The sequence below is a fragment of the Oryx dammah genome, unplaced genomic scaffold (genome assembly GCF_014754425.2).
Source record: "Oryx dammah isolate SB20612 unplaced genomic scaffold, SCBI_Odam_1.1 HiC_scaffold_21, whole genome shotgun sequence".
Classification (NCBI taxonomy): Eukaryota; Metazoa; Chordata; class Mammalia; order Artiodactyla; family Bovidae; genus Oryx; species Oryx dammah.
In genome coordinates, this window is record NW_024070205.1 from 46,514,789 (window position 1) to 46,540,762 (window position 25,974).

The following is a 25,974-nucleotide window of genomic DNA, read 5'->3' on the forward strand; positions in this document are numbered from 1 at the left end:
TTCTACAAAAATCAGTTCCAGGTAGTGAAATGTGCTAGACAAGAGTGAGTGGGGCCAGTATGGAGCTTTTCCTTATGGTGAAGATGCAAGAAAAGGGAGGTATGAAGCTAACACACCACACCTGAAAGAAGGGAGGGAGTAGGGAACAGAAAGACCAGAAAGATGTTAACCAAGTCTGAATTGAGGGCAAGAGAGTTCCAATATTCCTTCACTGGACTGCCAATGTCCTGGTCAATCCAACATCCAAATAAAGCAAACGTGGATTTCTCTAAATTGAGGAAGTACCTTGAAATAATTTCTTCAAGAACCTGCATGCAACGTCAGCTAGAATTCATCAGCCAAATGGGGTCCCTCTGGGATCCAGCAGCAAAAGCACAGCACTGAAGAAGCTGCCTCACACCTATCCAAAATCCAGTGTTAAATCGTGTGATATAATAAAAGTGACTTTCATGTAAATCAAGACATTCTGGGCCTCTGGGAGCAAGCATTTTTAGGATTTTCTATGTATGACGATGCCACCAGAAAACTACTAGAGCTCATCAATGAATATGGTAAAGCTGCAGAATACAAAATTAATGGACAGAAATCTCCTGCATTCCTATATACCAACAATGAAAGGTCAGAAAGAGAAATTATGCAAACTATTTCATTTACCATTGGAACAAACAGAATGAAATACTAAGGAGTAAACCTACCTAAGGAGATAAAAGACCTGTACTCAGAAAATTATAAGATTTGATGAAAGAAATAAAAGATGGCACAGAGAAATATACCATGTTACTGGACTGGAAGAACACTGTGAAAATGACTAAACTACCCAAAGCAATCTACAGTCTCAATACAAACCCTATCAAATTACCAGTGGCATTTTTCATAGAATTAGAACAAAATTTTACAATTTTATGGAAACACAAATGACCATGAACAGCCCAAGCAATCTTCAGAAATAGAAAAAGAGCTGGGGGAAATAAGCTCCCTGGCTTCAGACTATGCTACAGAGCTACAGTCATTAAAACAGTATGATATTGGCACAAAATCAGAAATATAGATCAGTGGAACTATATAGAAAGCCGAGAAATAAACCCATTCACCTATGGTCAATTAATCTGTGACAAAGGAAATGTAACTATACAATGGAGAAAAGATAGTTTCTTTTATGAAAAACTGGACAGCTACATGTAAAAGAATGAAATTAGAACACTCCTCAACACCTCAAGGAAAAATAAACTCAAAATGGACTAAAGACCTAAATGTAAGATCAGATACATTTTCACAGATCCTCTATAAAACTCTCAGAGGAAAACATGGGTAGAACACTCTAACATAAACTGCAGCAAGATCTTTTTTTTTAATCCACTTCCTAGAATAAAAATAAAAAACAAAATAAACAAATGGGGTCTAGTTAAACATAAAAGATTTTGCACAACAAAGGAAACTGTAACAGAAAAACAATCCTCAAAATGGGAGAAAATATTTGCAAATGAAGCAACTGACAAAGGATTAATCTCCAAAATATACAAACAGCTCATGTAGCTCAATATAAACAAAAAACAACCCAATCAAACAATGGGTAAAACATCTAGATAGATATTTCTCCAAAGAAGACATACTGATACCCCAAAATCACATGAAAAGATACTCCACATTACTATTAGAAAATTATAAATCAAATGAGCTATCACCTCACATTGGTCAGAATGCCATCATCAAAAAGTATCCAAACATTTCACGGCTGTTTCTTTTACTGCATGGAGTCGTAGGTGGTGGTATTACAGTCCATCATATATCTAAGCTGACATGTCTTCCCTCAGGGCACCATGAGCATGGCTTGGCTGTTTTCTAGTGCTTTCTGATTTTTGTGGAGTCGCACAGTTCAAGAAAACAATCTACAAACAATAAATGCTGGAGGGGATATGGAGAAAAGAGAACCCCCCCCGCTACACTGTTGGTGAAAACGTTAAATTACTACAGCCTCTATGCAGAATAGTACAGAGGTTCCTTAAAAAACTAAAAACAGAACTACCATATGATATGACTCAGCAATCCCACTAGTAGGCATATGCCTGGAAAAAACCATAATTCAGAAAGATACATGCATCCCAGTGTTCACTGCCGCACTATTTACAACAGCCAGAACATGGAAGCACACTAAATGTCCGTTGACAGAAGACTGGATAAATATGTGGTATATACAACGAAATATTACTCAGCCACAAAAAAGAACAAAATAATGCCATTTGCAGCAACACTGATGGACCCAGAGATAATCAAATTGAGTGAAATCAGACACAGAAAGAAAATATCATATGATATCACTTGTATGTAGAATCCAAAAAAAGGGTACAAAAGAACTTAATTCACAAAACAGAAGCAGAGTCACAGATGTAGAGAACAAACTTATGGTTACTAGGGGATAAGGAGGGGGACGGATAAACTGGGAGGCTGGGGATGACAGACACATTTCTGTATATAAAATAGATACCTGAGAAGAACCTACTATATAGCACAGGGAACTCTACTCCATACTCTAATGGCCTATATGGAAAAAGAGTCTTAAAAAAAAAGAGTGGGCATATGTATGTGTACAACTGATTCACTTTACTGTACACTTGAAAGTAACACAACATTGTAAATCAAATATACTTCAGTAAAAGAGAGAGAGAGACTATGGGTCTTACTACAGCAAAGAGGGGAACTAAGGAAAAACGTGGAGGTTTAAAGTCAGATCACAAAATGTTCCCCAAAACAAAAAGTATTTAACTGAATCATTTGTTGAGTGGTATGCAATTTTAAGAAACTAGGGAGAAAGCGATATAAATAATCCACTGGGAGGGTAAAGGAGAATGTGATTACTCCATCTGATATCATCAACTAATTTTTAGTTTCTATTATCTGTTTCCCTACTCCAGAATAGAAGGTCTATGAAGGCAATCATTTATTTCTGTTTACCTACAGTAACCTCAGTGCCTAGTACACAGTTGTTGAATAAATATGACCTGGAGTATTTTTCTGAAGAAAAACAGGGTGGATAACTATTTTGAAGTCATAGACCACTTGGGCTGGAAGAGATTTCTTAGATATTAAGATACTTTCTTCCTGCAGATCAGAAGACAGAGGAACACATTTTTAGCTAGTGAGGAAAGGGTCTGGATCCTAACCTTCTCTTTTCCTTTCAAAAGTCAGGATCCTGTCAGGCAGAGACATAGATGACAAGCAAAATCAAACACAGACAAAGCAAAACACACAGACATTTTAAAGTACAGTTTATCCAGGAAATAAAGATTATTAATTTAGAAGGAAGAAAATTGTGTGTATATAATGGGAAAAGGGAAGTGGAAAATTTAAGTATGACACACCCCTTTACTATGGCCCAGTCAAGTGAGGGAAGCTTTATGCAGAGTTAGTGAAGCTCTGAAGAACGGAAGGGAATGTGCCTAAGCAGGGAGGAAGGGGGTGAAGCAGCTCCAGACCGTCTCAGGGTGGAGAGTCTCTATCAGCTGTACACAGACACATAGGGAAAGAGCCAGATTATGGAAAGCCTAAAAAAGCTGACAAACAGAGTAACAGTAACAGGGAGATATTTAAGACTCTTGGGTACAATTGAGTCCAAATGGATAGTTCTTAAATTTAAGATGTATTTTAAATTTCTTCTTTGTTCCCCAAATATATCAGTTATAAAGCTTCCTGATGATTCCATGCCAGCAACAAAGAAAGGCTGCGTGTGTATAAATATCTACATGTGCGTGTGTGCTAAGTTGCTTCAGTCATGTCAGACTCTTTGTGACCCTATGGACTGTAGCCCATCAGACTCCTCTGTCCATAGGATTGTCATGCCCTCCTCCAGGGGATCTTTCTGACCCAGATATCAAACTCGTGCCTCATGTCTCCTGTGTTGGCAGACCCGTTCTTCACCACTGATGTCACCCATGGGGCGCCCTGGGCTACAGTCCATGGGGTCGCAAAGAGTCGACCAGGCTTCTCTGTCGATGGAATTCTCCAGGCAAGAATACTGGAGTTGCCATTCCCTTTCCCAGGGGATATTCCTGACCCAGGAATCAAATATATACATAAATATCTATCTATATATACATTAGATTACTAAGCTAAGAGAATTGTATTTACTATAATTTGCTAAGAAAATATTTTCTTCTTTCGCTTAAAAGAGTATGAGTTTTACAGTTACCACATATTAAGTAAACTGAAGAACTATTTTTGCTTAACCTTGGAAAATGATATAGAGTTATTTGATAAACTGATGAAGTAGTAGCATAAAATGTACAATCAATTGCATAAAGTTCCAGAAACACTTTATTTAAAAATGGAGTTGTAAATGCATAACAAAATAACATAAGTAATAAAGGTAACAAAAATAAATAAGGAGAATAATGTATTCATACAAAATAAAAATAACACAGTAAAAGGCCAAATGTTTGTAATTGAACAAAACTGTGTAAACACTTAAATGATAATGTAAGTAGAATAGATGCTAATATTTTCCTAAACAACTCCTTACCTTCGACTTCCATATTGATATCATCAGTACCCAAACATTAAACAAAGATGAAACAGTGGTGATTAATTTTTTCTACTCTTTCTTCAAATGGACCAACCCTGTTTTAACATTTCATTTATTCCTTCAAAGCATTGGTATCCTTCCATTCATGCTTGTTAAAACCATTTTTGCAGTCTTCCTTTAGTAGACAGAATGGGGAATTTAGCTTTACAAGGAGAACAGTTCATTTGCTCTTTTTTCTAAATTTAAGGAAAAATAATGAGATCCATTATACAACAGACTTTTGTTTCTATGTCTCTAAAAACAGGTTTTTGTGGGTTTTTTTTGCATCTTTATTAACTGGCCCAACATTACAAGATTTTTAAAAATCCTGTAAACTTTTGAATTGAACAGTTACTTTCTTAAAACAAATGTAGCAAAGGATTATTGCTGAAATATTAAAGACTATTTCATGAAAGTTGCAAAAGCTGCAGCTTTAACCTTTATAAACTGATGGGATCAAGGGTTTCAAAAATCCAGGTCTACTAATAATATTTAACTGAATTAAGAATTACCCAAAATTATAGTGTTCTGGAAACATAAAGATAATTACTTTCTTTTTAAACTTATCCAAATGTGAACTTACTGAAAAGAGAAAAAACAAGTTAATAGAAGATACTTTTCATAAGCTTCCTGTTTAGCATAGGCCCAAAGCCTTGGTCGTCATCATGTAGGGTCCTTATAAATGTATACGACTGAGACAGGATTTACTATTGGGTCCTACAGGGAAACACACAGAAGCAATTCATTGCTTGGGAGTGAAACTATCTACTAATCTTATGACTACTGGTTCTCCAAGTTTCCTAATGCCCCAAATTTTAATCTCATGATCATTTCAAGGGAAAAATTTTTTCAACTGTCACATACAAACTTGGTAACACAGGACCTGTATACATGTTCTTAGTTTTAAAAATAGACTCCACCTATAACCTATCTGTCTAGTTTAATCCTTCTACTTATCATTTGCCCTAAAATGAGACAAAATCTTACTTTCACTAAAAAAAAAAGGGGGGGGGGAGTGCCAAATTGATCTTTTTGAAAGTGGAGTAAAACACTGTGGGGTTAAAACAAATACAATTATCAATCTCCTATATACAAAAACTGATGGTTAGTCCTTATTGATATATAGATATGTCCACCTACCACTCCCAGCAAATCTTAGTGCAAACATAATAGTTCATTTCCATAAACCCTAAGACAATTTACGCAGCAACAAAGTTATATAAATCACATATACGTTGGAAAATTTTAGAACACAAGAAGGACTGTTCTGAAAGGTCAGTTTGACTGTGGAGGGCAATATGTCATTGTATCCAATGGTAATGAATACTAATATAAATCCTATTATTAAGAAGCAAATATAAGTGTTTAACAAATCTGTACAGACGAAGAGCAAGTCCATTTCAGGGAGCAGCTTGGCACAGGAGACATGGGGGTCAGAAAGGTTGGGTATTTAGTTTGCTTGTAGGTCACAGCATGGCTTAAAGAAAAAAAAAAACAAAGATCTATGAAGGGAAAGGATGCAATTATCTAATTCAATTTGAAAATCATAAAAACCACAAAATGTGAAAGTTTCACAATCTAGTTTTTCCTCTATGTGCATCAAATGGTCATCTCAATGGTTCGAAAGGATTACTATGGCTCCACGTTATAGATAAAAAATAAATAAATAAAATTAAGAAGACAGAGATAACAAGATTGCAGTTGACCAAGCTGTCTTATTTTCTCTAGAAGTCAACACTACGCTGTTTCCAATAATTCTAGTCATTCCACAGGTAATTATTTTAACAAGCAAGAGAAAGTCATTCCTGTACTGTAACGTCCTCCTCTTCCCCATCGGGGTTGAACCTATTGAAATGTATACTGAAATCAGCCTCAGACTCGGCATTCTCAAATTCGGCTGAGACCGCACCAGCAGCAGGATGAAGAACCCTAGCTTCTGGTTGGCAAAGTGCCGGTGTCTGACCCGGGCTGCTGTGGTCATTCACAGGACTGGACTTCTGTTTTGGTGGAGATGGCAAGATAGCACTGGGAAATCCCATGTTGTTCAGAGCCTCCAAAGTTCCATCCGGGTCAATCATAGCATTGATAGCTGAAAGAAAGGAAAGGAACAGAGGGAAAAAGATATAACTACAGATGCAGCTAAATTTGGAGATGAATATTGCTTAAAATTTGGATAATATTTCAATTACTAATGCTTATATGAACTTTAATTTGGTTAATCCTTCCAATTCTGGATTTAAAACCCCACTTTCAGTAATTCTGGGGCTTATCTATATCATAGATTATAAAAACCTGAAAGCTTTCTATGGTCCCTTGAGTAGGCTCATTACAGGCATCTGAACCTGCTGGAAGACGAGGATTTGGAGATGTGGAATTCAGGAAAGGTCTCTTTGAAATATGCTTTAATCATTATAAGAGGATGATGAAAATACTGGTTAGGACTGAAAGAAATTACTCCTGGCTTTATTACTCAGATTGGAGAAGGCAATGGCACCCCACTCCAGTACTCTTGCCTGGAGAATCCCATGGACGGAGGAGCCTGGTGGGCTGCAGTCCATGGGGTCGTAAAGAGTCAGACATGACTGAGTGACTTCACTTTCACTTTTCACTTTCATGCATTGAAGAAGGAAATGGCAACCCACTCCAGTGTTCTTGCCTGGAGAATCCCAGGGACGGGGGAGCCTGGTGGGCTGCCGTCTATGGGGTTGCACAGAGTCGGACATGACTGAAGCGACTTAGCAGTAGCAGTTATTACTCAGATAATTGGGATTAGTTGCTAAGATGGGGTTCAGAGTAACATGAAAGTTGAGGAGGCAAATAGCAAGCACACTCTGAAGCTATCATAGCATGTTGTCATTCATCCTGGTGAGGATGTTAGGGTATCTGCCATGCACAAGTATATATCTGTGGACCACTGAGCCATAAAAATCCTTCACAGCCTAGATATTCATATTCTATGGCAACCCCAGCAGGCCAAATAGACCTTGCATTCTCCATGGCAAGGGCCAGATAAAGACCAGCTTTCAATCCAAAAGATCCTTGAGCAGACAAGGGAAAGTTTTCAGCAGTGATTTTCAACGTGGTATTGGGCAGAGTGGAGAGTTGAGGAAAAGAAGCATCATAGACAGAAGAATTATTTAAGAGGTCCTTTTAAAAGCATACTCCCTCCTGCCAGCTAACAATCATGTAAACAAGCCACTTTGCCTCATGGGGGTATATGCTTAGGTGTGCTGAGGCTAAGATTCAGAACCACTTAGCCAGGACCAACACATCATGCCTATGATTATTCAAATACTGAGTAAAATTAGCAACCGACTCTGGAATCTGCCTGTTTTACCACTGGGGACTTCTAGGTCAAAACACCCATAGGCATAAGTGCATAATTAAAGATCTGACACAACCAAAAACAATGTCCCTGTTAAAGTTTAGGAGGCCAACAGTCTCTTTTTCTTCTCTACTCCCTCTTCTGGTCCCTGTGTCCAATGTGCACTCATTTCTTGTACATCCAAATGATTATTATGACTTATAAAATCATTATTAGTTCATATGGGTTGTACCACAAATATAATTTAAGAATTATCAAATCAAGTAAACAAATTCACCTTGTAGCTGCTTTTCAACTCTTTTTAGCTCTTGTAAGATAGAAGAAATCTCCTGTAGGGAAAGCAATGACAAGAATTAGCTTACTTTAATTAAAACATTTTCATTTGATAAGCAACGAACCTTACACTAATTTTATTTGATATCCTTAATATTACTGACATGACCCCAATCTGTAGCAACAGGATATGAAATAATTATGATATTAAGTAAAAAGACTAGAATTTTAAAATCTTTAATACTGAAATAATTCTTTTCAGTGAGATAGTAATAGAAGATGAAAAGTTAGACAATAATACTGTATATGCAAAGATATATTGATCAATCTTGCAACAACTGTAAAAAGCACTTAAGGATTTTCTAGGGAAAATGTACAAACTGAAACCTCAATTTTAGGATGATTTCTTGAATAATAAAAACCTGTACAAATTCTGGAGGAGACAAGCTATCCGTTAAGTAAACAGAAATGACTCATGTCAACTTATATTTGAGTTTGCTCTTATTTCAAAATTGCTTATTTATAACATATAATTATTATAAGAACAAGAGTATATTAATAGTGAGAAACATAAAAGGTTCCCCCACACCCTCTACAACTTTGAAGCAGTCGAAACTTTAAAACCCTGTGACAGACAAGTGAAACCATAAAGTTTCCCCAATTTGTGCTCTTATATCTTCTTTTATAAATGAACAGTTTAAAAATCAGCATATCATTCCTTGAACATAAAACCTTTAAAAAAATGTTTTATTTTTTTTATTTTTTTTTTTTTTAAATTTATTTATTTATTTTTAATTTTTACTTTACAATTCTGTATTGGTTTTGGCATAGATTGACATGAATCCACCACAGGTGTACAAGAAAAATTACCATACCATGCTTGAGGTTTTCACAATAGGGACTTCACTTTCAGCTCTTAACTTGCTTTCTATTTCATCCCAATTCCGATCTTTGTCTTTAAATAATATTCTATAAATAAAAAAACAAGCTCTTTACTTGTCATATTTTAAAAATATTACATTTTTAATGATAATACAAAACAATATATCTTTTCAAAGCTGAATAAGAATTTAAAATACCATTAAGTGTTACATGAACTGTGAATTAAACACTGAGCCAATATTAACAATAAACTCATTTATGTGAGAGATCTGTACTAAAAAAGTAACTGACTAGCTACAAACAGACACATAAAAACCCTTTAGTATTTATCTCATTCTTTATTGAGAACCAAATATAAAACAAATGTAGATGACAATATAACCCCAAAATTTTATCTAATATTTTTATATAACCACCTTTTATAACAAAAATACAACTTGTTTCATATAAAACATATGCAGTATAAATATAAGATGAATTTAAGATGAAAACAGGTTGAATTAAGTATAAGCAACTGAGTCTGTTAGGACCTCTTTAAACAGGAAAAGGCTTCTTAGAATTGATCAAAGTGTGTATGCAATTTCAAAGGTTGAAAATTATAAGAGAGTACTTACGCTGCTTTTCTTTAAAAATACTAATTCATGTTAGTATCTTTTACATAATAACCTATTAAGAATTAAGAAACTATCCTTTGACAAAAACAATTGTCAATAAAGATTCTATGCTTGAAATTAATTTCAGGCATCTTATAAAATAAAGTGTCACAAAATTCTGACTTGTCTTTCAAATGTGGTATCTCTCTCTTCAATCTAGATGACATGATCAGCAGCTTTAGAGAGCTGTAAATACGAGGTACCTTTTTAGTTTCTATTTGAATTTCTTCATTGGGCTGGAAATCTAGTTTAACTGCCTTATACAATAACCAGTACTGTACAAGAAAGTAAAGCATTACTATTAGAAGTTGATCAGTATTTAAGTAGTAAACTAAATTACATTTTTATTTGTATTTCTTCAAAATTCAATATGCCAGGTTCAGCTTATTTAAAAATATGAAATTCATCAATATCAAGTCAATATCAAATTCATCAATGTCAAATCCCAAGTCTGGAACACCTACAATTACAAATAATCATGCTTAAAAAGGCAACAATGGATCCAGAATCCTAGAAGAGAATATTCTTCTGATTTACTGTTAAAATTTCTACACCCCAAAGACTAAATATCCTCGCTAGCTATCTAGGAGCTGTTATCCTAATGACTGTGAAATTAAGGCCTGAGAAATTATGGTGTGCTCTCTAAAAGAGTCCTTAGAGCATTAGGATTGGTGAAAAGTAAGAAAACAAATCACTATTTATTTCATGAATCTGTGCTTAGCCATCCTGAAAACTCAGTGAATTTTGCCAGAAGATGGTTACTGAGTACAATGTCAGTGCTTTTTCAAACTGTTAAACCATACATATTTCATCTTTGGTAAAAATGGCTTAGAAATGCTACCTGAGATTCCTAAATCTCACACACAAACACACACACACATACACACGTCTCTGAAGTTCTAAGCCACTAAAGGGATAAAAAACTTAAAGACAATTTGTAAATACTGTGCTGCAGGTTTATAAAGCCAATTGTAATTTTGGCTCCATGAAGTGAAGTGTAACACTTAAACACTAAGGAAGCAGAAAACTATATCAAGAAATCAGGCCAGATCATAATGGTTAGAATTTAAATGGTTTTGTGCAAAGGTCATTACAGATCTTTCAGAAACAATCAGGGCTTTCAACTGATCTTCATATTACATAATGAATTCAAAAGAGTAGTCAGACTAAACAGCAGCATGAAAATATACTGAATTTCAAAGCTAACTTCATTCGATAATTTAACTATGAAGCTAAAACTCCTTTTTGATAAAGTAGTCAGTTTAGGTAAAAAAAAGAGTCTTAGGCACATATTCTAAGGCCCCCACAATCTAATCTCTAGCACTGGCCCTCAATCCATGCAAATTAGGGGCTGGAAACTGGGAGTTGACCAATGCAGGGCCACACGGCACACCCTGAGGGGCACTTTCACATGGAGCCCAATGAAAATATCACAAAACAGTTGTGTAAATATTTTTAATTGAGTCTATAGCAAGTATTAGAATAACTTACAGGATAGTTTTAGACAGGTCTGGGTAGGCATTTTCAGTTTATAACTCCTGGTACAGACCTAAAGATCAGTTATTGCTCAAACTATTCTAGTACTATCTGTGTAAAAGGCTCAGGCCTCTATCCCTCACATTTTGCTTACCAAAAATTATATCTAGGTTTGAATATTACTTCCTCCACAAAGCCTTCCCTGACAGTCCAGGGTGAAGGTGATCCTTTCTCTGTTCTTACCTCTAACTAGGCACTAATCTATCACATGCTGTCTTGTACCATAGTTACCTGTATATACACTGTCCTTCACCAACCAGATTATAAGACTTTAACAGTAGGGAGCATGTTTTATCTTTCTTATTGTCCTCCACAGAGCCTGCCACAGTGCTTTAGACACAGCAAAACTCAACACTCAAACTGAAGGCAACAAATTAACATTAAGAAAATATTTATTTTTTATACTTTCTAAATTCTGTCGAATTTCTGAGACAACAAAATCAACCAACCAACTAACCATCAATGTGTTCAATGGTCACGATTTTAATTAAATGTCTAAGCTACAAATTTTTTTTTCTAGAGGAAACTAGGGATGAGTTAATTCAGTGCAGACAGAAAGATACTCTTGGTAAGGAATTATCAATAGAAGAGAATGGTATAAGGCAGGTACTCTATGAAGATCTACTGAATGAATACATGAGACTGGATGCGGGCTCAGTTACTGGGGAAAAAAGGCATGTATTTCAGCAGGTAGGATGAAATATGGGATTCCCATTTATAGGCAAGGAGGCCTCAAGCTTTTCCTGTTGCTAGGTCACATGACCACATGAAGAGACTTACATGGTGTCTTTATGGATAATACTGGTGTATTAAACCAATCCCCCCAAACCAATGAAATTGATATAATTTGATAATTAAATCCCAGGCCAAGTACTGTTATCAGCCACATCGGGTTTTTTCCTCCTTAATTTTATGTTTTCCTAAGTGGTATGTGTATATCCTGAGTGAGAGGCAAGATAATCAGGGAAATGGTAATAAAATATTAAAACTCTTTATATATATATACACACATATATGTATATTTTTTAAAGATACACATTTGATGTATTAACTTCCTATGGCTTTTTTACAATAAAGTCCAAACTCCTTAAGCAAGTTCTGCCCAAACTGGTCCTTCCTTCTCTCTCCAATGTCATTTCTCATTATCCTCTAGCCCGCTCACTTCACCAACTTTTTGACTACTGTCATGTAAAATTTAGGTATAAAGGTCATCCTTCAAAATTTCCTAGAAAGGAAAGTAACCTGCTTTTATAGAAGCAAGGATGTCTGAGTAATGACACAGTACCTGATCTTTCCAGCTGTTTTATCTATAGACTGTCTTATCTTCTTAGAGAACTGAAAGACGGATGAGAGCAACAGATTATCTCCCATGACCTGAAACATGGAAAGGGAAGAACAGACATTAAAATAGTACCACTATATCAGATAACCACCAAGAATGGTCACAACTCATTATGTTTAAGGGCATTTCATATTTATGCTGATTTTAATAAAACTCAATAAAGGATGTAATTAAGAGTACTATGTAACTACATTGAGAACGAGAAACAAAAATTAAGAAAGGAACTCTTTTTTGTTAAACAACTTGTCACATTTTCATATTATTTTCATCATATAACTTTCAAAAGACAACCCATGTTATATAATTTTTAATTACTATCATGATCCTGTCTCTCATGCTTCCAATTGAAATTATCATAATTGGGAGAATGTAAGTAACTTAGAACAATAAATTTGTTATCTATTTTTTCAACAAATAAGATGAACAAAGAGATCAAGATTACAATCCTTGTTCTCCACAGCGGGACAGGTAAGTTTTTAAAATGTATTCAAAATAGTAAGGGTTTTTTTATGATTTTTTTTTAATGTGGACCATTTTTTTAAAAATAGTCTTTACGGAATTTGTTAAGACTACTGCTTCTGTTTTATGCTTTGGTTTTCTGGACATGAGGCATGTGGGATCCTAGCTCCCCAACCAGGGATCAAACCCACACCTCCTACTGCATTGGAAGACGAAGTCTTAACCACTAGACCACTAGGGAAGTCCCCAAGAGTAAGTTTTTATGTTGGAGGTTGTTATCATTCCAGCTGAACTTTATGGGCAAAAGCAGGGGTTGGCAAACCTCTGTAAAGGGCAAGAGAGTGAAGACTGGGGCCAATGTGGTCTCTGTTACAACTACTCACCTCTCCCACTATAGCAAGAGAGGCTATATTATAGCAAAAGGAGCTATAGCTAATAAAACTCTATTTACAAAATCAGGTGGGAGGCTGAATTTAGCCTACATCCTAAGACTAGATATGGGTTCCAAAATCAGTTCCATGATTGTCAGTAACGGTGGTGAAAGTAAAGTCCAATGAGGTAAAGAACAAAACCCCATAGGAATTTGGAATGTTAGGTTCATGAATCAAGGTAAATTGGACATGGTTAAGCAGGAGATGGCAAGACTGAATATTTAAATCTTAGCAATCAATGAACTAAAATGGATGAGAATGGGCATATTTAATTCAGATGATCATTAAATCTACTACTGTGGGCAAGAATCCCTTAGAAGAAATGGAGTAGCCTCAAAGTCAGCAAGAGTCTGAAATGCGGTATTTGGGTGCAATCTCAAAAATGACAGAATAATCTCAGTTTCCAAGGCAAACCATTCAGCATCACAGTAATACAAGTCTACGCCCCAACCACTAATGCTGAAGAAGCTGAAGTTGAATCGTTCTATGAAGACTTATAAGATCTTCTAGAACTAATGTCCTTTTCATCATAGCTGACTGGTATGCAAGTTAAGAGATATCGGGAATACAGGCAAGTTTGGCCTTGGAGTACAAAATGAAGCAGGGCAAAAGTCAACAGAGTTTTGTCAAAAGAACACATTGGTCACAGCAAACACCCTCTTCTAACAACACAAGAGATGTCTCTACACAAGGACATCATTAAATGGTCAGTACTGAAAATGGACTAATTATATTCTTTGCAGCAAATGATGGAGAAGCTCTATACAGTCAGCAAAAACAAGACTTGGAGCTGACTTCAGCTCAGATCATAAGCTCCTTACTGCAAAATTCAGGCTTAAATTAAAGAAACTAGGGAAAACCATTAGGCCATTCAGGTATTATCTAAATCAAATTTCTTATGATTATACAGTGGAGGTGACAAATAGATTGAAGGGATTAGATTTGGTAAATAGAGTGCCTGAAGAACTATCTACCAGATGGAGGTTAGTAACACTGTACAGGAGGTGGTGACCAAAACCATCAAAAGAAAAAGAAATATAAGGCAAAGCGGTTGTCTGAGGATGCTTTACAAATAGCAGAGGAAAGAAAAGAAGCAAAAGTTAAGGGAGAAAGGGAAAGATATACCCAACTGAATGCAGAGTTCCAGATATTAGCAAGGAAAGATAAGAAGGCCTTCTTAAATGAACAATGTAAATAAATAGAGGAAAACCAAAGAATGGGAAATAGTGGAGATGGCTTCAAGAAAACTGGAGATTATCAAGGGAATATTTCATGCAAGGATGGGCATGATAAAGGACAGAAACAGAAAGAATCTAAGAGAAGCAGAAGCGATAAAGAAGTGGCAAGGATACACAGAAGAACTATACAAAAAACGCTTATGACTGGAATAACTGGGATGCTGTGGTCACTCACCTAGAAGCCAAACATCCTGGAGTGTGAAGTCAAGTGGGCCTTAGGAAGCATTAATATGAACAAAGCTAGTGGAGAAAATGGAATTTCAGCTGAGCTATTTAAAATCCTAAAAGATGATGCCTTTAAAGTGCTGCACTCAATATGTCAGCAGATTTGTAAAATTCCTCAGTGGCCACAGGACTGGAAGAGGTCAGTTTTCATTCCAATCCCAAAGAAGGGCTATGACAAAGGATGTTCAAATTACTGTACAATTGCACTCATTTCACATGCAGGCAAGGTTATAATTGAAATCCTTCAAGCTAGGCTTCACCAGTACATGAACCAAGAAGTTCTAGATGGACAAGCTCCATTTAGAAGAGGCAGAGGAACCAGATATCAAATTGCCAACATCCGCTGGATCATAAAGAAAGCAAGGGGATTTCAGAAAAACATTTACTTTTGCTTCATTGACTATGCTAAAACCTTTGACTGTGTGGATCATAACAAACTGTGGAAAATTCTTAAAGACATGGAATACCAGACCACCTTACCTGTCTCCTGAGAAGCCTGTATGCAGGTCAAGTAGCAACAGCTAGAACCAGACATGGAACAACAGACTGGTTCCAAATTGGGAAAAGGAGTACAACAAGGATGTATATTGTCACCCTGCTTATTTAACTTACATGCAGAGTACATCATGAGAAATGATGGGCTGAATCAATCATAAGCTAGAATCAAGAGTGCCAGGAGAAATAACAACCTCAGATATGCAGATGACACCACCCTGATGGCAGAAAGTTAAGTGGAATTAAGGAGCCTTTGATGAAGGTAAAAGAGAAGAGTGAAAAAGCTGACTTAAAACTCAACATTCAAAAAACTAAGCTCATGGCATCGGGTCTCAACACTTTGTGGCAAATAGGTGGGGAAAAATGGAAACTGACCTATTTTATTTTCTTGGACTCCAAAATCAATGCAGCCATAAATTAAGACTGTTCCTTGGAAGGGAAGCTATGAAAAACTTAAGACAGTGTATTAAAAAGCAGAGACATCACTTTGTTGACAAAGGTGCATACAGTCAAAGTTATGGTTTTTCTAGTAGTCATGTTTGGATGTGAGATTTGGACCATAAAGAAGGCTGCACACCAATGAATTGATGCTTTCAAACTGTGGTGCTCAAGAAGACTCTTGAGAATCTCTTGGACTGCAATGAGATCAACCCAGTCAATCCTAAAGGAGATCAACCCTGAATGATCATTGGAAGGACTGATGCTGAAGCTAAAGCTCCAGTACTTTGGTCACCTGATGCAAAGAGCTGACTCAATGGAAAAGACCCTGATGATGGGAAAGACTGAGGCAGGAGAAGAAGGGGGCAACAGAGGATGAGACGGTTGGATGGCTTTATCAACTCAATAGACATGAGTTGAGCAAACTCCAGGAGAGAGTGAAGGACAGGGAAGCCTGGCGTGCTGCAGTCCATGGGGTTGCAAAGAGTCTGACAAAACTGAGCAACTGAACAACAGAAAGAAACAGCTGACTAATATAATCTGCCTCTAGTCACATGTTTTTTTTCCATCCCATCTCCCTGTCTCCCTCCACCCAAGGTAAACAATATTCTGAATCCCATTCATCATTCCCTTGGTTTTCTTTTTATATAATTTGCTAGATCTATTTCTGTCCTAAGTATATAACATTATTAATTTGTGACAAAACAGATTTTATCTGATCTTTTGAGAATAACTTTCTTCATTTCATGTTCTGTTGCTAAAATCCATCCACATTGTGGCATACAGTAGTTCATTTGTTTTGATCCCTTCACTGATTTTTCAATTTGTGCACATACCAGTTTATACATTCATTCTTCTTCAGATACAAACACTTAAAGACTGTTCCCAAGTTTTGTTACTGCCCACAGTGCTACTATGAATCTCTTCTTTCACGACTTTTGCTGTCAATGAGAAAGGGTATACACAAGCAGCAGAACTGCTAGATAATGGGCTACATTTATGTTCAATTTTAGGAAATAATATCAAACTGTTTGCCAAAGTGACTCCACCAATTTAACCTTACTAGCAACAATAAGAAAGCCTATGTATTCACATCTTCTCCTATATTTAATGTTTTAAGACTTTTTAATTTGTTGCCAATTGAATGAATATAAAATAATCTCACTGTAGCCTTGAAAACTATTTCTCTGAATACTCATGAAGCTGAACATCTCTTCATAGGCCTTGGATATTTTCAGTGAAATGCTGCAAATGTTTTTTGCAGATTTTTCTTTTGGGCTGTTTGCCTTTTTAAACTGATTGTAGGAGCTCTGATATATTCTGTATTCTAATCTCTTGTTGCCTGTATGTTTCACATAGTCCTTTAATACACTCAAATTTATCAATCTTTTATTTATAAGTCAAAACTTTTTGTGTCTTTTAAATCATTCCCTGCTGCAGTGCTGAAAGATATTTACCTATATTATACTAAAAACTTGAAAGTTTTGCTTTTGTCCTTTAGGAACTAAATTTAAGTGAATTAGAGTTAATTATTTGTAACTGATGTGATGTCAGGATGAAATTCTATTCTACCCATAAGGACAAGCACTTTTTTCCCAGCCCTATATACTGAACAAAACCATATAAAATTGTCCTTGTTTTACAAATGTAGTCTTTACAGGACCTGAAGTGTGGCTCCGAAAATAATACAAAGCTCGCCAATCTTCTACCATTCCCCAAATCTTCCCTGTTTATCTTAAGAGGCTTGTAAGTATTAAACAAGGGAGTTCTCAGGTGGTGTGAGTGGTAAAGACTCTCCAATGCAGGAGACACAAGTTCAATCCTTGGGTCGGGAAGATCCTCTGGAGGAGGAATGGAAAGTCACTCCAGTATTCTTGACAGGAAAACCCTATGGACAGAGGAGCCTGGCAGACTACATACAGTCCACGGCACTGCAAAGAGACACGACTGAGCATACACATGTATGGAACAGTTCTCCTCCTCTTTTTACGACCAATGGGGCATGCATCCTCTGCCATTTGTTGAAGTTCACAGTTTACTCACTTCATCCCTGCTCCAGGTTCTCCGCCTTGTAATTGTTAAGTGATCAGGAGGCTCTGCTGGTTGAGGTCTTGGGTCACTAGACCGACAGTTGTTTCCTTCTGGTGTTTTAGAATGAACTAATGGAGGGATCTTTCGGAAGTTGAGGCTTTCATCAAAAACACGATCAACTAACTAACAGGACAAAAGCAAATCCTCATGAGCATGGAGTAATTTGGAAAAACACAGATATTGGCATTATAGTTTTTATAGTTAGAAGTTATTCCATTCTCAGATAGTAACAGAAGCATGATATCTTCAATAAACCAATTACTCTCTCTTTTTATAAGCACTTCAAAGATGTACATTTTATAAAATAGATGTTCATCTACATAGATTTTATTTTCAAAATCCAAAATATATATAATAACTATGTTAAATTTGATTCTCCCATGAATAGTTTCCCCCAATGGAAAACATAGATGGTAAATAGAAAAAGCTGAGCCATGTAGATGGACAAGGCATTCATTTTACTCACATTGCCTTACCAGTGTAAAATAATGTTTCTTTTTCTTTTAGTTTCCTATCTTGTTTTTTCCTTTTTTTCTCCCCAAATCCAGGTGCCAAATTTCTTCACAGATACATAAATTACAAATTATAATTAAGTTTACAAAAGAAAAAAATTTTTTTTAATTCACAAAGTATTTTTATCTTAAACTTTTAGCAGTAATGCTACAGAAATGACATATTCCAGTACAAGTGATATACTGCCATCTGCAGTGCAAATTATGCACATATAGTACAAAGTAACTCAGGTTTACTGAAGAAGGAATAAACTCTAGTATAGTAATAAGAAATGAAGCCAAAAAGAAAAAATGGAATTCTACTTAATGAAATGTTTGAAAATTTTACTGAGTCTGAGTGAATGTACAATCACGTTAGGTATAATTTAGTTAGACAGCTGAGAAAATAATATCTTCATCATTCAAAATGTACCAGGAAGAATTGTGTATGTCTTGCCACCAAGAAGATCCTTTTGTTTTTCACCAATAAGGATGAATTTTTATACACATTTACAATTGATCAGTGTGGTAACAAAACTACACAGACTGATGAAACATTATTTACCAAATTAGAGGACACATAAAGGGGAAAAAAACAACGAAATTATGACCATTAAAGAATAAAATTATAACTGTGACAAAAAGCAACTGAAGAAAATTTTAGTAGAAGAGTTTACCAGAATTAAATGTGTCAAAAAGGCTACCCATTTTCGGCTACTATTGAGAACATTATTTTATAAAACTAGAAAGTGAAATGAATCATCAATATTAGGGGTTGGCACATTTTTGCTGTAACGGGCCACATGATAAATATTTTAGGCTGTGCAGTCTTACAATCTCTGTTTAACTACTCAATTCTGACATTATAGCATAAAATAGTCAGAGGATAATTAAACAAACCAGTATGGCTTTGTCCTAATAAAACTGTAACTCATTCTTTCAAAATGTCTGTCTTTTTTTGGTATCTCTGCACCAAATCAAGAAACCCAACATGGCCAGAATACCATTATTTTTATATTATATTTTAAAGTTAACTTCTGGAGCCATCTGTGTTCGTGGTGTCCCCTGGAGGGGGGAGAGCAGGAGGCTTTGGTTTGGGGCAATAGTCTGTACATGCTAACTTATATCGCACAGTTCACAAGAATGTTTTAAAACTGAATACATATATTTGAATGAGTGTGTATATGTATGTATATTTCAATTTTTAAGAATCTTTGTGCACAAATATATGTATGTATATATTCATCAACAGAATTAAAGTAGTAAAGACTATAGACTTTTTCTTGCTACTAGAGATAATTTCTAGTTAAGAACCTATGTAAGATTTACAGAAATTTTATATAATGATTTATTACTTATACAATTATTTACCAAATTTGGATGTGCTTTTTAGGTACCATTTATTTTTGTATTTTACAAAGTGTTTATTTTAAATGATTTTACAGCTTCATGCTAATAGTAGACCAAATGTTAGCCTTTACTAGTTTTGTTATAAGAAAAGAAATCTGTTAAAGCAAAGTTGGAAAATGCAGAGCTTCATGCAAATAGGGAGGATGGATGTAACAACAACAAAAAAAAAACTAAGCAAAAAGCTAAAAGCAAAAGAAATAAAGAAAAGAAAGAACCTTATGCATCTCTCCATGAAGATCTCCTACCTCTTCTCTAGTGTCTATGGCAGAGCCGGGGGTGGTGGCGGCAGTGCTTACTGTGGTACTAGGGGCAGTGCCTGAGGAGGTCACTGAATCTATCTCTCCTGCTACATCGTTGATTTCCCGAGCAATGAGAGCGAGATCTTGGCTGATCCTGGCGACAATTTTAGAAAAGAAGTTTAATTCTTTCACACAACAGGTCTACACACAATCATTTCGATAGAATCAGTTTTATAAGTTGTATATTTAAAGATTTGTCCTCGAAACTTCAGATTTTCTACACGTGCCATTAACTATTTTGATATTGGAAGAATTTAAATGTTAATTCCAATATGAATCAAACTAAACCACACATAATTTACAAGTTGTCACTTTCTCATAGATGTGTTAAATGCCTGAAGTAGTGATATGTATCTTAAAAACACACTGTTAATGGTAATTACTAGCATTAATATATTACAGCAGTTCTTAAAATTTGGGCGCCGTAAACAATTCAAAGGCCTGTGAACTTGAATGAGAAAAGCAATTACAGCTTTATTTTCATTGACCCTCTAAATGAAACTAGCATTTCTTTCAATTACAAAGATAAGCAACAAACAACAGTGGTATTAGCAGTACTGGTGATTTCTGTCAGCAAAACTAATCACATTCTAGTTTCTATGAGTATATCAAAACATTTAGTCATCACTACTTCAAAACTAGTCCATCCTAAAGGAGATCAGTCCTGGGTGTTCACTGGAAGGACTGATGCTAAAGCTGAAACTTCAGTACTCTGGCCACCTCATGCGAAGAGCTGACTCATTGGAAAAGACTCTGATGCTGGGAGGGATTGGGGGCAGGAGGAGAAGGGGACGACAGAGGATGAGATGGCTGGATGGCATCACTGACTCGATGGACGTGAGTCTGAGTGAACTCCGGGAGATGGTGATGGACAGGGAGGCCTGGGCTGGTGTGCTGCAATTCATGGCGTCGCAAAGAGTGGGACACGACTGAGCGACTGAACTGACTGACTTCAAAACTACTTCATTATACCCATAGCAGTAACATTACACTTACTATGTTAACCAAGAATCATATACTACTATATCATTTTAAAAATATTTTAAAAACTGTATTCCAATATAATTGTTTCTAATGTTTATACATTTCTGACAGGAGCTCCCTAAGCTTCTCCAGATGGCCCAAGGAGTGTATGGTACCAAAGAAGTGAGGAGCTCTGACACAGAATAGCATTTTATGCTATCTACCATACTTTATAGTATATCACATGTCATTTCAGGGTCACAAGGTAGAAGTAGACTTATCTAACTGATTGATTATGAAGAGAGATGCATTTTAAGAGAAAATTACTGGCTTGCTCATGACCACACAACTTAAAAGTAGCTGAGACAGGGCCAGATTCCATGTTTTGAGTTCATGTCCCTAAACTCATTTATTTGTATTTTCAGCCACACGGACTGAAGAACTAAGTAACTGTTATCAGTGATGACTGAACATTTGCTAAGTTATGCAGCCACCGCACAGGATCTCAATTTGGTTACTTCCACAGTAAACAAAAGCTTTGGAATGACAGAATATTTGTAAAGTACCTGCATAGGCTTTCCAACTCTAAAATCCAAAGAGCAAAGTAACACAACTTTTTAACTTATGCAAAATGTGAGCTTGAAAGGCTTTCACAGAATGGAGTAATTACATAGAAACTTAACCACAGATTTAAAAAGAGAAGCTCACTTGAAGCTTATGGCCCAACAGAAGCAATCTAAGGTCAATTTCTTTTTATTTACCAGTAAATACTTAATGATCTGGTCACTGTGCTAGGTCCTAAGGGCTGCAATGGTGAAGAAGCAGAAACTATCACAACATTGTTAATAGGCTATTTCAGTTCAGTCGCTCAGTCGTGTCCAATGCTTTGTGACCCAATGAACTGCAACACGCCAGGGTTCCCTGTCCATCATCAACTCCCACAGTTTACTCAAACTCATGTCCATCAGGTTGGTGATGCCACCCAACCATCTCATCCTCTGTCGCCCCTTCTCTTCCCGCCTTCAATCTTTCCCAGCATCAGGGTCTTTTCCAAGGAGTCAGTCCTTTGTATCAGGTGGCCAAAGTACTGGAGTTTCAGTTTCAGCATCAGTCCTTCCAATGAATATTCAGAACTGATTTCCTTTAGGATTGACTGCTTGGAACTCCTTGCATTCCAAGGGACTCTCAAGAGTCTTCTCCAACACCACAGTTTAAAAGTATCAATTCTTCAGTGCTCAGCTTTCTTTATAGTTCAACTCTCACATCCATACATGACTACTGGAAACACCATAGCTTTGACTAGACAAACCTTTGTTGGCAAAGTAATGTCTCTGCTTTTTAATATGCTGTCTAGGTTGGTAATAGCTTTCCTTCCAAGGAGCAAATCTTTTAATTTCATGGCTCCAGGTCACCATCTGCAGTGATTTTGGAGCCTAAGAAAATGAAGTCTCAAACTGCTTCCATTTTTCCCCCATCTATTTGCCATGAAGTGATGGGACCGGATGCCCCGATCATCATTTTCTGAATGTTGAGTTTTAAGCCAACTTTTTCACTCTGCTCTTTCACTTTCATCAAGAGTTTAGTTCCTGTTTTCACTTTCTGCCATAAGGGTTGGGTCATCTGTGTATCTGAGGTTACTGATATTTTTCCCAGCAGTCTTGATTCCAACTTGTGCTTCATCCAGCCTGGCATTTTGCATGATGTACTCTGCATATAAGTTAAAGAAGCAGGGTGACAATATATAGCCTTGATGTACTCCTTTCCCGATTTGGAACCAGTCTATTCCATGTCCAGTTCTAACTGTTGCTTCTTGACCTGCATACAGATTTCTCAGTAGGCAGGTCAGTGGTTTGTATTCCCATCTCTTAAAGAATTTTACACAGTTTATTGTGATCCACACAGTCAAAGGCTTTGGCATAATCAACAAAGCAGAAGTAGAGGTTTTTCTGGAACTCTCTTGCTTTTTCTATGATTCAACGGATGTTGGAAATTTGATTTCTAGTTCCTCTGCCTTTTATAAATCCAGTATGAACATCTGGAAGTTCAAGATTTACATACTGTTGAAGCCTGGTTTGGAGAACTTTGAGCATTACTTTGCTAGCGTGTGAGATGAGTGCAACTGGGCGGTAGTTTGAACATTCTCTGGCATTGCCTTTCTTTGGGACTGGAATGAAAACGGACCTTTTCTAGTCCTGTGGTCGCTGCTGAGTTTTCCAAATTTGCTGGCATATTGAGTGCAGCACTTTCACAGCATCATCTTTTAGGATTTGAAATAGCTCAACTGGAATTCCACCACCTCCACTAGCTTTGTTTGCAGTGATGTTTCCTAAGGTCCACTTGACTTTGCATTAAGGTCTCCTCTGACAAACATTTTGCTTTCTTGCATTTTTTTTCCATGGGGATGGTCTTGATCACTGCCTCCTACACAATGTCACAAACCTCCCGTTCATAGTTCTTCAGCCATTCTGTCTATCAGATCTAATGCCTTGCATCTATTTGTCACTTCCACTGTATAATCATAAGGGATTTGATTTAGGTCACACATGAATGGTCTACTGGTTTCCCCTACTTTCTTCAATTTAAGTCTGAACTTGGCAATAAGGAGGTCATGATCTGAACCACAGTCAGGTCCTGGTCTTGTTTTTGCTGACTGTATAGAGCTTCTCCATCTTTGGCTGCAAAGAATATAATCAAGCTGATTTCGGTGTTGACCATCTGGTGATGCCCATGTGTAGTCTTCTCTTGTGTTGTTGGAAGGTGTTTGTTATGACCAGTGCGTTCTCATGGCAAAACTCTGGTAGCTTTTGACCTGCTTTGTTTTGTACTCCAAGGCCAAATTTGCCTGTTACTCTAGTTATCTCTTGACTTCCTACTTTTGTAATGTTTCATTACATTGCTTTATATATTATAAGGACTTCCCTGGTTGCTCAGGGGTGAAGAATCCACCTTCAATGCTGGAGACATGCATTCAGTTCCTGGGTAGGGAAGATTAGGGCATGGCAACCTACTCCAGTATTCTTGCTTGGAAAATCCCATAGACAGAGAAGCCTGCCAGGCTACAGACCATAGTGTGTATGGACAGGCTTCAGTTTTGTCTGCAAAGAGTCAGACATGAGTGAAAAAACTAAGCGTGCATATATTACAAGGAAACCCATATCACTTAATTCTGGCCACTAGATTAGATTGGCTCTTACCAAAAATATAAAAAAAGTTGTAATAAAATGTATTAAAATTACAATTTGTTTTTTTACCATTAAGATTACTATGCATTTGTAATTTTAATCACAAATATTGAGCCTTGAAAAATATAAACCATCATTGTATTTTAAAATATTAAAAAATATAGGTATACTTATTTGAATTTCTCTAATAAAAATACTATATGTAAAAGATTCAGTAATAAAGCCTCTTTCCTCTTGACTGGAAGTGTCAGATGACTACTTTGCTGCTGCTGCTAAGTCGCTTCAGTCATGTCTGACTCTGTGCAATCCCATAGACGGCAGCCCACCACGCTCCCCCATCCCTGGGATTCTCCAGGCAAGAACACTGGAGTGGGTTGCCATTGGGGTCAATCAAATCAGGGAATAAGACTCATTAGGTAGGTGTTCTATGACACATTTATTTAATAATCATTTCAATATTAAAAATAAGACTACTTATATATCAGAATTATTATTCTTAGGAAAAAAGAACATTTTAAAACAATGTTTGAAATGAAAATCTGAAACTTTGGTTGAGATTCTTAGGTTTCCTATTAGTATAGGATAAGCCTTAATAAAATATTTTAGCATTACTTTGCCAACAAAGGTCCATCTAGTCAAGGCTATGCTTTTTCCAATGGTCATGTATGAATGTGAGAGTTGGACTATAAAGAAAGCTGAGCACCAAAGAATTAATGCTTTTGAACTGTGGTGTTGGAGAAGACTCTTGAGAGTCCCTTGGACTGCAAGGAGATCCAACCAGTCCATCCTAAAGGAGATCAGTCCCGGGTGTTCACTGGAAGGACTGATGTTGAAGCTGAAACTCCAATACTTTGGCCACCTGATGCGAAGAGTTGACTCATTGGAAAAAACCCTGATGCTAGGAAAGATTGAGGGCAGGAGGAGAAGGGGACGACAGAGGATGAGATGGTTGGATGGCATCACTGACTCAAAGGACATGAGTTTGGGTAAACTCCCGGAGCTGGTGATGGACAGGGAGGCCTGGCATGCTGCAGTTCATGGGGTTGCAAAGAGTCGGACACGACTGAGTGACTGAACTGAACTGAAGAATATAACATTGATTCTGAAACTCCAATTATATCTGGAGTCTCATAAATTTAATATTATCAAATATACAGAAAACTGAATGCTCCCAATTAAGTTATAAATACAATCATGTTTGAGTATATACACACACCACTGTTTTCTCTGCACTCCACTTAAATATAACTAACATTTGATAGCTTACTATATGTCAAGCCCTAGGTTACGCACATGCCTTGGTTTGTCAACTCTTTCAAGTTGACACTATTGTTTTGTCCATTTTACACATAAAACTAGTGCACAGTTACTTACTTAACTTGTCTAGGGTCTTACAGACCACATGGCAGAATTGGGTTTGAATTGAGAAGGTCTGATCCCAGAGTCCATGATTTTGATCATTCAGCTATACTGAATCCTTATAATTTAGGTTATCCCTCAGAGTTCAATACTTCCTGGCAATGTCTATGATCACAGCTTCAATTATTTTCTTTTTGTCTGACTTCCAAAACAATGATTCTAGCTCTCATGAGCTTCCTATGCTGCAGAGCTATACTCCTTCACATGTCTGTTCCAAAAGTACCTACCGATACCTAAGTCAGCATGCCTAAACAGAGCTTATCTTCC

General features: G+C 36.5%; 1 protein-coding gene and 1 non-coding gene across 12 annotated transcripts in view; one reads left to right on the plus strand and one right to left on the minus strand.

Annotated features, from left to right (window-relative positions):
• Positions 1 to 1,726: 1,726 nt before the first annotated feature.
• Positions 1,727 to 1,874, plus strand: LOC120880686. Its single transcript, XR_005725095.1, has one exon. It is a non-coding gene; the product is annotated as a small nucleolar RNA SNORA79 (small nucleolar RNA).
• Positions 1,875 to 4,753: 2,879 nt separating this feature from the next.
• CEP170 (centrosomal protein 170) overlaps positions 4,754 to 25,974 on the minus strand; it is a 136,555-nt gene continuing 115,334 nt past the window's right edge. For 5 of the 11 annotated variants that reach the window (XM_040263584.1, XM_040263579.1, XM_040263590.1 and 2 more), the window contains 6 exons: positions 20,060 to 20,237; positions 17,896 to 18,066; positions 12,510 to 12,598; positions 9,029 to 9,122; positions 8,158 to 8,209; positions 4,754 to 6,644 (listed from right to left, as the gene is read on the minus strand). In XM_040263584.1, the coding sequence (XP_040119518.1) occupies positions 6,355 to 6,644; positions 8,158 to 8,209; positions 9,029 to 9,122; positions 12,510 to 12,598; positions 17,896 to 18,066; positions 20,060 to 20,237 (874 nt within the window). In that variant the 3' untranslated portion in view covers positions 4,754 to 6,354. The remainder of the gene's footprint in view (positions 6,645 to 8,157; positions 8,210 to 9,028; positions 9,123 to 12,509; positions 12,599 to 17,895; positions 18,067 to 20,059; positions 20,238 to 25,974) is intronic. The other 6 variants (XM_040263580.1, XM_040263587.1, XM_040263589.1 and 3 more) reach the window with 4 other exon arrangements.